This window comes from Liolophura sinensis, chromosome 3 (assembly GCF_032854445.1).
Source record: "Liolophura sinensis isolate JHLJ2023 chromosome 3, CUHK_Ljap_v2, whole genome shotgun sequence".
NCBI classification, from domain to species: Eukaryota; Metazoa; Mollusca; class Polyplacophora; order Chitonida; family Chitonidae; genus Liolophura; species Liolophura sinensis.
This window is the reverse complement of record NC_088297.1, coordinates 17,741,463-17,758,942: the sequence shown is the minus strand read 5'-3', so window position 1 is coordinate 17,758,942 and position 17,480 is coordinate 17,741,463. Positions and strand designations below refer to the sequence as shown.

General features: G+C 41.0%; 1 protein-coding gene and 1 non-coding gene across 2 annotated transcripts in view; both read right to left on the bottom strand.

Moving 5' to 3' along the window:
- Nucleotides 1-4,743: 4,743 nt before the first annotated feature.
- The window catches only part of LOC135464205 (pumilio homolog 2-like), a 60,415-nt gene continuing 47,678 nt past the window's right edge, over nucleotides 4,744-17,480 (bottom strand). Inside the window, exons 16-20 of the mRNA XM_064741709.1 lie at nucleotides 17,210-17,468; nucleotides 15,035-15,172; nucleotides 12,192-12,439; nucleotides 10,648-10,731; nucleotides 4,744-10,267 (exon numbers count right to left, since the gene is read on the bottom strand). Of these exons, the coding sequence (XP_064597779.1) occupies nucleotides 10,033-10,267; nucleotides 10,648-10,731; nucleotides 12,192-12,439; nucleotides 15,035-15,172; nucleotides 17,210-17,468 (964 nt within the window). The 3' untranslated portion in view covers nucleotides 4,744-10,032. The remainder of the gene's footprint in view (nucleotides 10,268-10,647; nucleotides 10,732-12,191; nucleotides 12,440-15,034; nucleotides 15,173-17,209; nucleotides 17,469-17,480) is intronic.
- LOC135464241 (small nucleolar RNA SNORA73 family) lies at nucleotides 14,071-14,290 on the bottom strand. The gene has a single exon (XR_010443649.1). It is a non-coding gene; the product is annotated as a small nucleolar RNA SNORA73 family (small nucleolar RNA).

Here is a 17,480-nt window from a genome sequence, read left to right as displayed (position 1 = left end):
ACACCAGCGATAACTAGGATTCCTGTTCTCATGTCGGTAAACTGTGTGTGTGGGGGGGGGGAGGGGAAGGAAATAAATAAGTGTATGTTTTGAATGTATGTTTCTATGGATGTGGGTGGCAAATTGCTGCTTTTTGTGACGAACTTTCCACATTGTGTGTGGGGGGGGGGGGGGGAGGGGAAGGAAATAAATAAGTGTATGTTTTGAATGTATGTTTCTATGCATGTGGATGGCAAATTGCTGCTTTTTGTGACGAACTTTCCACATTGTGCCGTATAGACCTGCACATAATGTAACACTGCGCAAACGTTCGAGCGTCTTCCCTTATTTAAGCCCTCACGAACATCGACTGAATCCACCCGATGCCTACTCGTTGCACGAGAGCATTGGTTTTCCTTACTATGTGTGTAGTAAATTTGTCAACTCAAATTTCAAAGTTTCCTCCCACCATAAAGCTGGTCGCCGTCGCATCAGTGAGATATTCTTGAGTGTGGCGTACAACACCAAAGCAAATAAATAAATAAACCTCAAAAATATATATTCCCTTACTTCCGTGTGGTACCATGCTATACAACCACATAAAGTTTGCAGTTTTCTCTTCAACATATCCAAACATCAACCTAGCATGACTACCATTTATTGAGCAACGGTTGCTGGATGCGATGTCATAGCATTTTGTTACCTTGGTAGCCTTCATGGAGGTGGAGTAATAGTACTTGGCAAAACGTTTTCAGTTCTATCCAACAGAGACAAAATTCTGATATATTTTAGTTAGGTGCAGCATAGAAGAGGAGAAATTTATATCGTGAGTGAGTGCTTGGGGTTTAACGTCATACTTAACAATTTTTCAGTCATATGACGACGAAGGAATCCTTAGAGTGCATGTAATGTGATTCCTTGTTGCAGGATGGATTTCCACTGCTCTTTCATCAAGTGCTGCTTCACTGAGACGCCTTACCGAAGGCAAGTAAGCCGCCCCGACCGCGCCATCATACTTATACGGCTCAACCAGTCGTTGCATTATCCCCTTCATGCTGAACGCCAAGCGAGGAAGTTACAACTTTCTCTTTTAAAGTCTTAGGTGTGACTCGATCAAGGATCTACCGATTCCAAAGCGGACGCTCTACAATCGGGGCGGATGGAACCAGTACGAGGCCTACCAGAGTACAAGATTACGTAGAATGAGACAGACCTGAACTAAAGCCACAGTGGAACCAGTACGAGGCCTCCCAGTGTACAAGATTACGCGGAGTTAGCAAACCTTCTGAGCTAAAGCCACAGTGGAACCAGTACGAGACCTCCCAATGTACAAGATTACGCGGAGTTAGCAGACCTTCTGAGCTAAAGCCACAGTGGAACCAGTACGAGGCCTCCGAATGTACAAGATTACGCGGAGTTAGCAGACCATCTGAGGTAAAGCCACAGTGGAACCAGTACGAGGCCTCCCAATGTACAAGATTACGCGGAGTTAGCAGACCATCTGAGCTAAAGCCACAGTGGAACCAGTACGAGACCTCCCAATGTACAAGATTACGCGGAGTTGGCAGACCATCTGAGCTAAAGCCACAGTGAAACCAGTACGAGGCATCCCAATGTACAAGATTACGCAGAGTTGGCAGACCTTCTGAGCTAAAGCCACAGTGGGACCAGTACGAGGCCTCCCAATGTACAAGATTACGCGGAGTTAGCAAACCTTCTGAGCTAAAGCCACAGTGGAACCAGTACGAGACCTCCCAATGTACAAGATTACGCGGAGTTAGCAAACCTTCTGAGCTAAAGCCACAGTGGAACCAGTACGAGGCCTCCCAGTGTACAAGATTACGCGGAGTTAGCAAACCTTCTGAGCTAAAGCCACAGTGGAACCAGTACGAGGCATCCGAATGTACAAGATTACGCGGAGTTAGCAAACCTTCTGAGCTAAAGCCACAGTGGAACCAGTACGAGGCCTCCCAATGTACAAGATTACGCGGAGTTAGCAAACCTTCTGAGCTAAAGCCACAGTGCAACCAGTACGAGGCCTCCCAATGTACAAGATTACGCGGAGTTAGCAAACCTTCTGAGCTAAAGCCACAGTGGAACCAGTACGAGGGCCTAGCAATGTACAAGATGACGCAGAGTTGGCAGACCATCTGAGGTAAAGCCACAGTGGAACCAGTACGAGGGCCTAGCAATGTACAAGATGACGCAGAGTTGGCAGACCATCTGAGGTAAAGCCACAGTGGAACCAGTACGAGGCCTCCCAATGTACAAGATTACGCGGAGTTAGCAAACCTTCTGAGGTAAAGCCACAGTGAAACCAGTATGAGGCCTCCCAATGTACAAGATTATGCAGAATTAGACAGGCCTGATCTCAGGCCATTGTGAAACCAGCCAAGGCCTCCCAACACACAACGCAGAAATTAGATAACTCATCTGAGGAAGAGTTACAGTAAAACCGCGGGGCAAATATTTCTATATTGCCGTACCTGACATCATTTAAAAATACATATGAATTGCTTTTAGCACCGCCTACAAGGTAAGCTGGTACGATTTAATACAGTATAATGACACGGGTCACGTGACAAGCCTATTGTTTATGCCTACTTAGACATAGTTAATTTATTTTTTCACTGCACTAGACATATGACACAAATTTGCTGAGATGGTAATCATATTGTTTAAAAAAAATGTACCCCAAAAAGACAACACAAAAATATGTTGATTAACGAATGGCTTGCTATATATATATTATATAAAAATGTAAAAGCAAGTGTTTTCGCCTGTTTTTTTTTAGCCATATGCTTGTCTGCTGATGAAACCGATAACAGGGAATGTGTCGATTTAGCACAAGTAGCGTTGAATGAGATTAACTCATTTTACATAGAAAGTGACCGCTGACAGTGCTACATAGCCTAGCCAACGCGGCCTCCGGGGTTAGCGTGCCGATGCGACGCAATGCCCCAGGAGCCTCTTATTAATACGGTCACTGTTAGTTCAAGTCCAGCTCATGCTGGCTTCCTCTCCGGCCGTACGTTGGAAGGTGTGGGGCAAACCTGCGGATAGTCGTGGGTTTCCCGTGGGCTCTGCCCGGAGTCCTCCCATCACAATGCTGGTCGCCGTCTTATCAGTGAAATATTGAGTACGACGTAAAACATCAATCAAATAAACTAGGACTGCATACAGTTATACGGCCTCTAAGCGGTCTGTACACACAGCTTTTAGCTTTCACTTTCTAAAACTTTCCACTTTTCCCCCACCACAGACCGTTAACATCTGTTAGTTCTGTGCTCTTCTGAAAAGACGCTATCGGGGCCGGTGATTTATACTGTAGCAACAAACAAAAATACACGTGAGCCATGCAGTACTGTTCATACAGTGCCATTCACTCTTCAGTTAGGAGACAAATCTGGGACCGAACTGCGCATGTAGCTTGTTGGCCTTATCCACAGCCATGTTACTGGATGTTGTAAATGGACCGAAGGAAACAATTAATTGCACTTCGCCAAGACTGACCAGAAAAAGGTCGAGATAAACAATCGGCCAGGTGGTAGCGGGATTTGAACACACGACCGCATGGTTATTGGACAGTAATCTCTGTCAAAGAGTCAGTTAAAAACAATCGCTTTCGTACTGCTTATATAGCGCATGCGCCCCTCTCTACACTCGCTTTACATCACTTCCACCACTGGACAAGCTCCACCAGTGGATCCTATATGCGGTGTGCATCAACACTCGCGATCCCTTTTTCCCTTAAAAAAAACTCGCAAAACTATGAGACTTCCTCGTATATTTGACACACCCATACAAACACACCTGACCAGACTTTATCCTGAAGGCCTACACCTCAAAATATATAAGGGGGCCTCCGTGGCTCAGTTGGTTCGCGCGCTAGGGACAGCGTAATGACCCATGCAGGTGGTCATGGGGTTTATCTCCGGGCTCTGCCAGGTTTCCTCCTATCATAATGCTGGCCGCCGTAGTATAAGTGAAATATTTTCGAGTACGGCGTAAAACACCAATCAAATCAATAAATAAATACCAAGCCTACCACAAATACGTGATCGTGGGGCCTGGACGGACCATCCAGACCTGGATTTGGGCCTCATTGTTCGTGGTCAGACATGCTGTGACGGTAACAAGACTTCAACGAATATATCTATAGCCAACGAGGATCCTGTGTGGTTCAAATCTTTTACCTGTGGGTTGCCTGAGGTTAAAACAACGCAGATGTAAAACCTTTCTGGATTCCAGAAGATGGTCTGGTAGTGGAACCGTTAGAAAGTTCCACGTACACCAATGACGATCCGTTGTTCAAGAGCGAGGACGTTAGTAAATTCCGATTGGTAAATTGGTCTCCGCTCATGCGCTTCTTTACATCCTGGAGAATGCCGCAGTCGGCAGAGTCAATCAGTGTTCAGTGACAATATCTTGCATTAACTTTTCCATAGCCGCACAAGAAATATGTACGATTTGTTTTATTGATTGGTGTTTTACGCCGTACTGAAGACGATTTCACTTAAAGGACGGCGGCCAGCATTATGGTGGGAAGAAACCGGACAGAGCCCTGGGAAACCCACGACCATGTTGCTGACAGACCTCCCCACGTACTGCCGGAGAGCAAGCCAGAATGAGCTTACAGAAATATGTACGTGATTTTGCGGAAATTGACGCAAGCCGATCGTAGCAGGCGGCGCATGCGCTGCAGGAACACTGAAATGACTTAAAGGTAACCAACAACACAGTTACACGAGTCTTTTAAGCGTACCATAGAAGAACTTTATTAACTAATAAACATGGCTTAGTACACTGGCTGACACGAGTTTTTCATGTTTCGTTTTATACATTCTGTACATTTAACAAAAAGCTACAAAAATCCACAAACGTTTTTCAAAAAATTACAAATTGTACACTGTAGATCTACAACTGGGTGCAAAAAAACTTTGCCGTTGCCAAGACGATCACCCCGGACAAACCCCGACCCAGCGCGGAGATTGTCCTTGACACTGATCGACAGAAGGCGAACAGATTGTTCTCAAATCAGTACATCACTCCACTATATCTCAGATCATTACAAATCAGAATAATGTTTACTGCTTTCCAGCCAAATCTCATGCTGATTGCGTTTGGATTTCAACCCATAAGCGAGCAAACACCTGTCTTAAACGGACACTGTACAAAAATTGATGGGAATATGTAATAAAATATTGACAATGTCAGTTAAACGTTTCTAGCGTTTGTTGTTGTTTTTTTTTTTCCTCTTAAATACGGCACTTTCTCGAACCAGGTACATTTACAATGAATGATTATTAACCAATATACACAGTGTACGCAATAGGAATAATACTTCGGTGAATATATACCATACAAAGTACAAAAAATTCTAGCCCTCTAGGATATAAGTAAATGCTGTGGATGTCGCCACCAGTGAAGTGGAACTACCGACAACCCTCGTAGGACATGCCAGAATACACTAGACAGAGAGGACAACTCGCTGGCCAGTGGGTTTTAATCACAAAGCCTGCCTCCTTGGTTGAAAACAAACCAATCACCTTTTGGTGTCCAAAAAGAGAAGAGATGCGGGTCAGTGAAGGACGTCAGAACGTAGTTACCCACACCAATCTAACTAAAAATTTCAACTATAAAACTATACAGGGAAAATACGAAATTCATTGGCAGAGTAAACGGCTAGGATTTCCAGCCCCTGTATGGTTTGTCATTCTCACAAATTAGCAGAACTCAACACTTTATGAATTAGACAGAATGCCTGTGATTTCAAGCATTCGATAACCATGGTAACGGGAAAAGGTCTCCACAAACAAAAAGAAAAACAAAAAAACACAAATGTAAATTTTATGAAGAGAATAATCAGCTCACACTGACCCCATAATAAAAAAAAATTATATTCCTCCGATTTTGAAAAATGCAATAACTAATTTCATAGTTTTTATACATAAATAGGATTGGACAGAGACTGAAATCGAAGCTATTTTCATACGAAAACAGCTAATCCCATCTCCAAATGTTCGGCGGTTTGTAGTGTCTATACATGTATGTGCAAAGCGTATTGGCAAACATATACAAATTTCACGATTCTTTTACAAATGTGAACAATTGCAGTTCTTGAGAGAATAGCGTCTCCGTTGTCACAGAAACAACAATGGACAAACAAATATACAAGTTTACACAAGCACGCTACGTGAATATAAAGCAAGAATTCTATAGACTCCAAGTTTGAAGTGAACGGATGGGAGGCGAGGTGTTTCAGACAGCAAGCATTTGTTAAGCACTATACACGTTTATAAGATAAAAACAAAACTTTCACAGGTTAGAAACTGCAATACAAGTGTTATGTGACTTGTAGAGCAGTAATCTCATATGTGGGAGGCTGATGCAGAACGAAACTAAATTCGAATGTGAAAGGCACGACCTGTGTGTATACATGTAATATGTAACTTTACATTCTGCAGCTATCATCCTAGAGAGAAAAATTAGTTTCGGGCAAAATTAAGTGGAATTAACTGCAATGCACAGACTGAACAGATTTGCTGATCAGGACGATCCGCGGGGACCAAACGGTTATGTTAACTTTAGCAGTATTGGAATAGGCAGAGCTTTCAGTGATATTAAAAGGTGGCGACGGCGCCCCGAGTACCGGTTTCCTACGCAGAATTTCGCCCACATCCACAGGCTATTGAAATACTTATGTACAAGAAAACATTTACAAGAAATGCAGATTATTCGAGAAAATCTTTTCGGGTTTTGGGCGTGGGGATGACCAGTGAGAGGGGACAAGGTGAGGAATAGAGTGGAAGAATAATCTATCTCGGTTTTCATTCGAATACGTCACTTTTTTGTACAAAGAAAGGGTCAGTGAAAATATATGGACTTCTTTTATACAACAAAAAAATAATTCAAGTGATAGTTCTTTCTTTTTACAAAAGCATTCGGAGAAACTTTTTACACTAAATAATTTTACGATGTATGTATCGCGCCTTGTTTGAAAGACGAAAATTCAAATGCGACCTGTTATACACAAAAACCACCCACACAGGAAAAGAAAATATTTTGCTTACAGCTGTATCCCTCGTGTGATTTGCGAAAGGTGGAAGGGGAGGTAACTCAATGGAGAAATCTACAAATGAAAATGCCGTGATAAACTTTACATGTCGGCTACACGAATTGACTCTTAGGCTGGCGACAGTTGCTTTACATATGGCCATGACCGAACCAAGCGAATCAAGGCAAAAACTGGAATTTACGCCGCTCATTCCACAGACTCATTCCTACGGTAAATGTACAACATATAAAACAGAATTTTTACAATGCGGATGGAAGATTTCCTTAAAGCTCTTGACGACTGCACAACAAAAGCAATGGCGGACATGTGTGCAAGGGGAGACAACCACAGATGACAAGGTTTCCCCCAAATGATTTCAATGTAAAAAAGCTGGTCAGGGGGAAGTGATGGTGGCGTGATGAACAAACACATCAGTGACATATCCATCTATGTACACATGTCAAAAGTGACCCATTTTCTAAAATAAAATAAGAAAGAAACAAATATGACTTCCCATGTAAGTGCTTTGTAATCCCTTAATCGGAAACCACTAGGCCAGATTATTTTACAAAGAAATGCACACTTCCGACAAAACTTCACCGAAGATGATGACACTCTTCATGTCCTGTGTAAAGTTTGAAGAAAGAAAGAAAATGGCGGCCTGGTTATGCCATGTCCATCGCCGCCTTCCCTTTGCCCAACACGGCCATTGCTTTGGTGTGCGTTAAATGTTTTGACTGGATGTTTTGTAACAACTTTCTACATTTGTATACACATTATCATCATCATCATCATCATCATCAGCAAGATCCGACCAGACACTTAAAACAAAGAGTCTTGTCTTTATAACGGGTCGGTCCGAGTTAACAAAACTTAGCACCAAAAATGTTTCGTTTTTTTACAAATACTGTCCCAATTCTTAGAACGTAACTAAAAAAAAAAAAACAACAAAAAAAAGTCCTCAGATACAGTTATGATACAAGGGGCCCCAAGATGTAGGGGTGTGAAGGGCGGTTCGGACGAGCACTTTACAATCTTATACACAGTGCAAAAAACTTTACAGGTTGCTAACGGGAGATGAGACTCCTTAAATTCATTAACTTACACTACATGCAATTTGTTTTGGGTACAAAAATGACTCGGACTGTACAAATATTCACACGCAAGTATTTCAACAGTTGGCTGGAAATTGGCTGAGTTGGATTATTTGACCATAAATAGTAGACACTTAAACCAATGAAGAGCCGAATGTGAAGAGGCTGGGTTTTCTATCGGGTGCGTCGAAGAAAAAAAAGTTTTGCTTCACTTTTTTTTTTCACTGAACTTGCACCAAAAACATGACAAAGGAAATTGCACTAGATGCAGACTTGCCCTCCATGCACCAACGAAACAACCCGACATCAATTTTCTTCTGGCCCACTTCTTACAATCCGTAGCGATTACCAATCTTAATATCTATCCCAATGACTGTATATGTTTTCACAAAGAGATCAAATAACTTATGTAGGTATGAAGCAGGTGTAGCAACACTCATTTAAGTAAAAATTCGTCTTAAGGGGGAGGTAAACTGTTTTGTATTTATATATAATTAGTACTCCCAGAGAGATATCTTGTGGGAAACTTAGTAGGTACACTCGCACGAGGATAACAGATGTAAGGGATTATTTCTTAGGCCTTTGAATGCAGGGCTTATCTATACAATAGCACTTTAATTGCAGCCCACCTAAGATCTACCTTTCAAAAGTAAAGACAGAATTGGGGGGGTAGGTTGAGTTATTTCCAATAGAGTAATTTCGATTTTGGCATGAGAATTCTGCTGATGAGCTATTTTCATATGAGGTGAAAGGCTAAAGGTCATCTGTACACAACAAAAGGTCAGGTGTGATTCTGTACAGTAGAAAAAAAATGAGGGTGAATCTCTCACGGAGCCTACTATTTACTTCATTGGACATATTTACAGCTGTACAGCATTGGCTCCCCCTGGTGACCGATTCCAAGCAGGGGAGGGAACGCCAAACATATGGCCACAAGTTTATAGCAACCACCCATATCCAGCCTGAGAGTGTAAGCTGCTAAGGAGAGCCAACTTCAAAAAATACTACTTCCGCTATTTTATAGTACAAAGATCATATCAAGATGGTTTACCACCACCGATCAATTGGTGGGCCAAATTGCTCGAGCAAACCTTTAATACAGACCTTAGAATTTACATGCTTCTTGCACAAAAAATACAACTAAAATACAATCTCAGTAAAAAAAAAAAATTTAGGCCTTAAAAATTTGACCTAAATGCGAAAAATTTTCTTTTAAGATTTCCTACAATCTCACATAACAGTGTATTTAATCTACATGTAGCAAAGACATTTTACAAGTCACACAAAAAGCAGGTAGTTCCCCTAGCAGCGACCTTGACTATACAAAGATTATAACACTTACAAAAATAGTCACCTCTACAAAAGCATTACAAAGCCCAAAGAACACCGCAGCAGACACGAAAAAAGTTACCCAGAATGCTTCAGATTTCCTGAAGAAACAACAACAGACAACAAAAAAACGACAACGCCTAACTTAAAAACGTCAACTTTTTTACGACTGCCAGATATAACCAGGCACAGCAAATCCTCAAAAAATGTTTCATGCAAATTATTTCCTAGGATCCTTCGGCGACAAAAAAATTGAACACCAGGTTACAAAATTGGTCTCAAGATTCAATATGAGCGTCTTACTTTTCTTGTCGATTAGAGACAAAGTTAAGTCAACAACAACATGTACCATGACGATACGCAGGGAAACTTTTTCCACCATTCAATTTGGTTATACATGGTAAACAAAGAAAGAATAAAAAGAGAAAACAAAAGGACAAGTACTGTCTGTCAGACATTACATTGTGGCAATCCTAACAGTACTGCTGCTTTGACTTTCATCAATCCAAAAAGATGCCCCGAGTTTCTCTTGTCTGGGGTAGCAGTTAGGGGTCTATAGGTAGGGCCCTGGTCTCAGGGAAGGGCCCCATTTGGCGGCATGCCAATGGGGCCCAAATCAGGGTTGTTCTTCAGCAGGAATTTCTCCAGCTTGGTCAGGATATGCTTGCCGTAGGTGTACTTGCGCAGTGTGGCCACATGGGGACGGATCTTGTGCATGAGAATCTTCCTCTGTGGGGGCTCTGCTACGTCAATCATCTTCTGAACCACGTAGTTAGCAAACTGGTCCTTCATCATTGTGTACAAGGCACTGATAAAAACAAGGAATGGCAAAAACTCAGTCTACATTTTCTCTCTTTCGGTTCGATTGTTGCTTTGCACCCATGCTATACTCCTGAACTTTCACTTGTAGGATGGCAGTCAGTTTTATGGGAATAGATAACCCTAAGGTATACCACTGACCTTTGGCAAATTACTGACTCACTTCCCCACATGTGATGTACAAACATGATTGACCACAATACTTTTGCAAGTGAAGCGATTTTCAACATCAAGGGTGTTTTTTTTTTAAACTGACATGTAAGTACAAAGGTAAACAAGCATGGAATTTGATCATCTGTTTGACAAGACCAGTTATACATCAGAAAAAAGTCATGTTGTTATCTTGCCCAGCTAGTCGAGAGTACTTACCCATCATTTACAGAGCACACTTCCTCTATCAACATGGCCTTCTCTGACCGCGAGGAATGCGAAACACACTTCTCCACCACATTACTGAAACACAAATAATATATCCTAATAAAAAGTTCTCTGGGTTGTTTTACTTGTAAGATGTCAGTCACAAGACAATGTGCATGATTTTCGGCCAAATACACTAGTTGCCCAAATAAAAGAAGTTCGTGCATATAATGAACTGTAATTCAGTTGTATAAATTTCACACTTAAAATAATCATCTAAACTTTTAAAACTAGAAGGCATGAGAGAGCAAATCTCCGCCACAGCTAAATGTACAAAGGACCGCACTACACAAAAAAGGACAGTACTTCATTCTTTTGTCCCATCTATCTATAGTGAGAATCGCTTATAAAATAAATTTTTGCTCCAAGATCACTACCAAAACTTAACACAACCTACAGTATGCTCACAATTTCATCCAAACCCCTATGCGAAACTTTTCCCTAAATGCTGTTGGCAAACAGAAAGAGAAATAAACACTAGTGTGAAAGAGATGACTTCCTAAGTGAAGGTAACAGAGGTAGGCCTAGTAGGAAAGAAGTCTGAATGAAGATACACTTTTGAAAAAAAGCAGAAAGTAATGGTACTACCAGAAGAAAGCATGTAGGCATGGCTTGGGGATTGATGTAGTACTTCACAATTTTTATTTGACGACGAGACGTCATTAGGTGTATGTACATATATTGTGTCTTCTTGTGACAGGGCGAATCCAGGGGCAAGTCCAGGACAATAACGTGCTGTCGACACTGATGCATCATGCTGAAGACACCAGACCTGACACCCACAGACACAATTTACTGACATCAGGCCAACCAGTTCAGTTTCTTTGCTCTAACCCCTCAGTGCTGAGCATCAAGCAAGGCAGCAGCAAGTACCGACTTTGAGGAGGTCGCTCTAACCATTAGGCCAAAACGCAATCACTAGAGGAACGTAATAGGAATAAATGTGCTCCTTTGGATCTGACTTTTGGGTGAGTGAATGCTTGGGGTTTAACATCGCACTTAACAATTTTTCAGTCATATAATGACGAAGGAATCCTTAGCGTGCATACAATGTGCCTCCTTGTTGCAGGACGAATTTCCACCTCTCTTTTATCTAGTGCTGCTTCACTGAGACGCCTTACCGAAGGCAAGTAAGCCGCCCCGCCCGAGCCATTACACTGATACGGGCCAACCAGTTGTCGCACTATCCCCTTGATCCTGAACACCAAGCGAGAGAGTTACAGCTGCCTCTTTTAAGGTCTTGGGTGTGACTCGACCCAGGATTGACCCTGGATCTACCTCTCCCTGAGCAGATGATCTACCAACTGTACTATCGATGCCAGTCATCTGGGTTTTTGGGTGGTAGTGACAAAATAATCAGGGGAGTAATCAATATGAAAACCTAAAGCAAACCTAAAGAAAAATCACCACAGTGTTTATAATACGACATTTCCAATTTGGTGGAGCCTGCTGGGCCCTACACACTGGGGCATGTGAACATAGTGGAGCACACCTACCTGGCAAATTTGTGCTGACTGAGCAGAAGGACTTTGCCACGGATCATGTTGATGATCTTACTCTTGTCTTCGGGCCGGCCATGTTCCAGGACATGCTGCACCACGTAGTTGCCATATTGGTCCTGCACCAGGCGGTCCACCTGGTCATGAAGCTCCTCCAGAATAGGTGTTGTCTGATCCGTCATGCAGTGCTCCAGGATCCGCTGGATCACACGACATCCGTATGGGTGCGTCGACAGTGTGTACACCTGCAGGCCACACATTTATCACATTTTACTTATTTGATTGGTGTTTTTACTGTACAAGAATATCTCACTCATACAATAGCGGACAGCATTATAGTAGGTTTATAGGTAAGCCATCTGCAAGTTGCTCGCAGACCTTCCCAGACAGGAAACTAGCACGACCTGGATTTGAACTCACACCAGTCGACCATATTTGATACGCCTAAGCATAAAAAATTTAAGAACTGATTTTAACCTTTTCTTCTCTCTAAGATTAATTTTTGGTCCAATGTTTTTTGTTTTTTTCTTCAATTTTTTTTTTTTGAACACAACATTTTTTTATTTCATACTAAATGTTACCAAAGATGTGACTTCATCAATTTTGTGATCACAACAATGCTAAAAAAATAAAAAAATAACAAAATAACAATAATAATAATATTAATAATAATAATATATTGGGTTTTAATATTGACAGGAATCTGATTCTCATCACAACTCCTGCAGACAAAAACAAGAATGCAAGCAGACTACTGTGAAGTCAAAAAAATAAGTTTCAAAACGAAACAATGTTCTCAATTTCCTAACCACCTTAACCCTGCTTTAGGCAAGGAAGGTGTGATCATTACGCATCAATAAAGTTATTAACATAGATTTTACATGCATCAAAACCTTTGCCTGAACCAACTGCTCGGGGTTGTATATCTGACCAAGATTCTAACGGATTCCTGTAAAGCGAATCTATGAGAATCCATTTAGATTCTGGTAAAAATCTGACGATAATAAAGCCGTCATGTAGAACCCAATGCTGATAAGTAAAAATGCACTGCCAGTCTGAGATCTGAACCACAGTGGAAGCTTTACCCAATCACACACCCTGCAATAAATTCCACATTGTGACACAGTTTACAGAGGGATACACTGTATTTCACCTTAAAAGAAAACATAAAAATGACGCCAAACTCAGCTGAAAGAGTGTCTGTACTTATTTGCAAATTTGGTTTTTAATTTTTTTTTTCAAGGAGAAAGGGTATATTTTTTGTGCGGTGATTATTTAGGACCAACTTTTCGTCTTTGCATTATGATGTTCAAAATAACGATGCGTTGCATGTCTAATACATTTGAATGTGAATTTGTTATTTATATCCACACATACGCATTTAATCTGAATTATGATAATATTTATGAATATATTAAAAATATAAATATGACCCAAATTAAGGTTTAACACTTTCTTTAGTGAAATGACCAAATTCTAGTGCCAATATATTTATTAAACGTGTTAAATCACCATTTATGACATTGTTACACAAATACTATATGTACCAAAATGTGGTCACAAACACCCACCATACAAAAATAATTTTCAAGTGACTTTTTTCTTTTTAAAGAAAAATCAAAACAAACATCGAAGACCACATTTACAACGAGCTTTTCGGACTCTTTCATCTCAACTTTATGCAGTTGTTATGTTTTCTCCACCTTTAAAAGTAAAGTTACTTTTTTTGCCTGATCCTGAAAGTTCAAACTAATCCTTAAGGTTTTCAGGTTTGCATGGGAGGTAAACCTGGGAGGTTTCTGGCAAATAAAAGCGAATGTTTTATGCAATTTGCCAAGACTATGTTTAGGACAATTACAGTATTTCAATAAGCACTGATTGTCCCCTGCATGGGTTTATCGCCCCTGTCACAGTCCAGAGAGGGACTCGGGGAAGCTGATGGAATATGCAGGGGTTTGTCCACACCTGAGTTATCAGGGGACAGGGATTATTCTCCAACATCGTGGAAGGGGAATTTGCCTCCAGCCCCTGGGGAAGGGCATTCAGCTCCCATATGCCACACAACAGAGCCAGGGTAAAGCTGGGTGTCAAACAAGCCTGGTCTAAGCCTTCAAACTTTCAGAGACAAAAAAAAAAAAAAAAAAAAATAGAGTAACTTGTTCAAATGTACAGAAGCATGAATCCTCATAAACGTATATGCCTCAATATAATGTTATTTCTAACCTCCAAATTAACATTAGAAATTATTCAGGTTTAACTTACTTTTTTCAGAAACCAAACAGAATCTGACAATTACCCAGACTTAAGCGTCATGGCAAAAGCAGCAAAAAGATGAATTCCATCCAATTCTAATGGCGTAACCCCAATTCAGCAATACTGCAGCCACATCATCAACCTCATTTGTCAACATCCAATCAGCTGAGGCCAGGGGCTTTATTTACTTATTTTATTGGTGTTTTATGCTGTACTCAAGTAAATATGCAGGTCGCTGACAGGCCTTCCCACGTACAACAGATTTATTTATTTGATTGGTGATTTACGCCATACTCAAGATTATTTTACTTTTATGACAGCAGCCAGCATTATGGCGAGAGGAAACCAGACAGAGCCCAGGGGTAACACCCAACCATCCGCAGGTTGCTGACAGACCTTCCCAGGCATGGCCAGAGATTAACATACAACTGAGATGCTTTTGTCGAATGAATCTTGTAGTCCGGACCCAATCATCACGTAAGTACCATGAAATGTCTCTCCTAATGTAACCTTTAACAAGCTGGCAATCATATTTTAGGAAAGTAAAACAAGTCTTAGATTACTCGAACACCTGGTGAAATGCTTACCTGTCCCTTAAATGCATCAATAATGAACTGGAGATGTTTGGGGTCAACACACTCGATGCATTTCTGCACCACGTGGTTTCCATTCTGGTCCTTGACACACTTCAATACGTGGCCGTCCAACTCCTTAACAATCTCCACCTGAAACATTGGATATTTATAAATTATATGGCCTAAAGTTTATGTTTTTGTACAGATGTGTGCTTATCACACCATTGCAAACGACCGACAGTGTTAATGACACACCCACACTTAATTCATTATCCTGAGGTTTCTGATGTAAGGTGCTAAAATGGAACAAGCCCATATTTATTTAACAATCCAATATACTACATGTGTATACCAAACATCAATGAATTCAATTAGGAGGCAAATCTTAGTCACCAAAAACGAAAAGTTGACAAAACAAAGTGAACACAACATACACTCCAACAAATGCATTTGTTTGAATCTTCATGGGTGTTGAGTATTGGTATGTGGTTACCATGACAACTGTGGAGGCGGACAAATGAAAACTTTATGCAGAACACAGTTGGAGTTGTAGACCAGACACAAACTCATTTCCATTAATGTAGTATCAGAAGTCCATAACCTAGAAGTATGCAACTTCCCTATAGCTAGTCTCCACGGTACCTTACAATTTTCTTCCATCTCTAACATATTACGTGACATATCGTTTTTTTTCTCTCTATTGCGCTAAAGGCGTTTTTTCTCTCTATTGCGCTAAAGACACAGCTGGTGCATGCTGGGATCCAAACGTGGTTGTGTTGAAATAGACTTAAAAATTATGACAGCGGAGAGTTTTGTAAAAGGACAACAATGTCTTTGATAGTAATCGTTTCAGAGTGGCCTGGAAATATAAAAATAGTCAGTGGGCTTGTAACTGCATACCAACAATAGTTCTTCAATACCGAGTTCTGGTTTCAACGTTTGGCCAGTTCTTGTAGCAGCCGTTTTACAATTAAATTTTCCATGACTCATTTCATAATTTCCACCCAAAAGTGAGTCAGTGCGTGTTTGGGGTTTAACGTCGTGCTTAACAATTTTTCAGTCATGTGACAACGAAGGAATCCTTAGGGTGTATGTAATGTTCTGCCTTGTTGCCCCACCCGAGGGGTTGGCATATTTCTCCAGCAGGTGACACGAGCTTTTACAGATGATGTAACATGTGAACTGAGCCGGGAAGACTAGTTAAAGGGAAGCTGCATACTTCTGAATTCATTATACTATGTAATGAACTTCTGAATTCATTATACTATGTAATGAACTTCTGAAAGTATATACAAGGAAAACAGCTACCCAGTTACCACCACAGCTGTGAAAAAGGACAAATGTAAGTCATGACACATCGTCCTCTGTGTATCTCTGTCTCCACCAAAAATTAAAACTCTGTGTGGACAACAATTGGAGTTGTAGCCCTGACATGACATCATATCTATCTATAAAGTATATATCAGGAAAATGGCTACATGGCCACGACACATCATCATCTGCATATGTATGCATCCAACAAAAATGAAAATTCTACACGGAAAACAGTTGAAATTACAGCCCGGACACACAATCATATCCGTTTATTTAGTGTGTATGTGTGTGTGTGTGTGTGTGTGTGTGTGTGTGTATATATATATATATATATATGGAAACTGGCGATCTGTTAACCACGACAGCTGAGGAAATGAACAGATGTCATTCGTGGCACATCATCTGTGTATGTACTAAAAATTGAAGCTAAACTGTTTCTGAGTCAGAAGTTTGGGATCACAAATAAAAAAAGCGTCATACTTATTTGCACATTTCAAAAGGATGAACCCGACAGCTACTGTAGTTCTTCAACCCTTCCGCAGGTTTGCAAGTTGTTTATTCATACATATCCTGAAGGCTTTACCTTGTATAGACTTATAAAATTCTCTGTTTTGTGAAGCCATTAAGCTGAACAACAAAACCAATGTAGTTTTATCTTCAAAATCAAATTATTGCACAAACTGCACAGAAAGTTGCTCTTCCATATGCGAAGAGGTTGAGGAATTAGAGTATGAATCAAATGGGTACGGAAGCAATACAGCTATTAAATCCCTGATGACGTATTGAAGGGATAAATCTCAGAAATGCCAGCGGCTCTGTAGTCTCCTAGAGAGCGGGTTGGTCAGTTTGAAGCAGGGATTGCCAGCAACTCACCTGCATGTCTGCAGGAATGGATTCCAGCGCTTTCTGAATGACGCGACAACCGTACATCTGCAGCGCCAACGGCAACACATGACCTCTGACACGCTGAGCCAACGTCTGCTTCTGGTCCGAATTCCCAAATTCAAAGAATTTTTGGATGACGTAGTTGCCGAACACATCAGTCATAAGGCTGTAGGCAGCAGTGAGTATTTCCCCAAACACCATGGCCTTCTCAGACGGCGAAGCCCGCTCTAACTTCTGCTGGATGAATCTACAATAACAA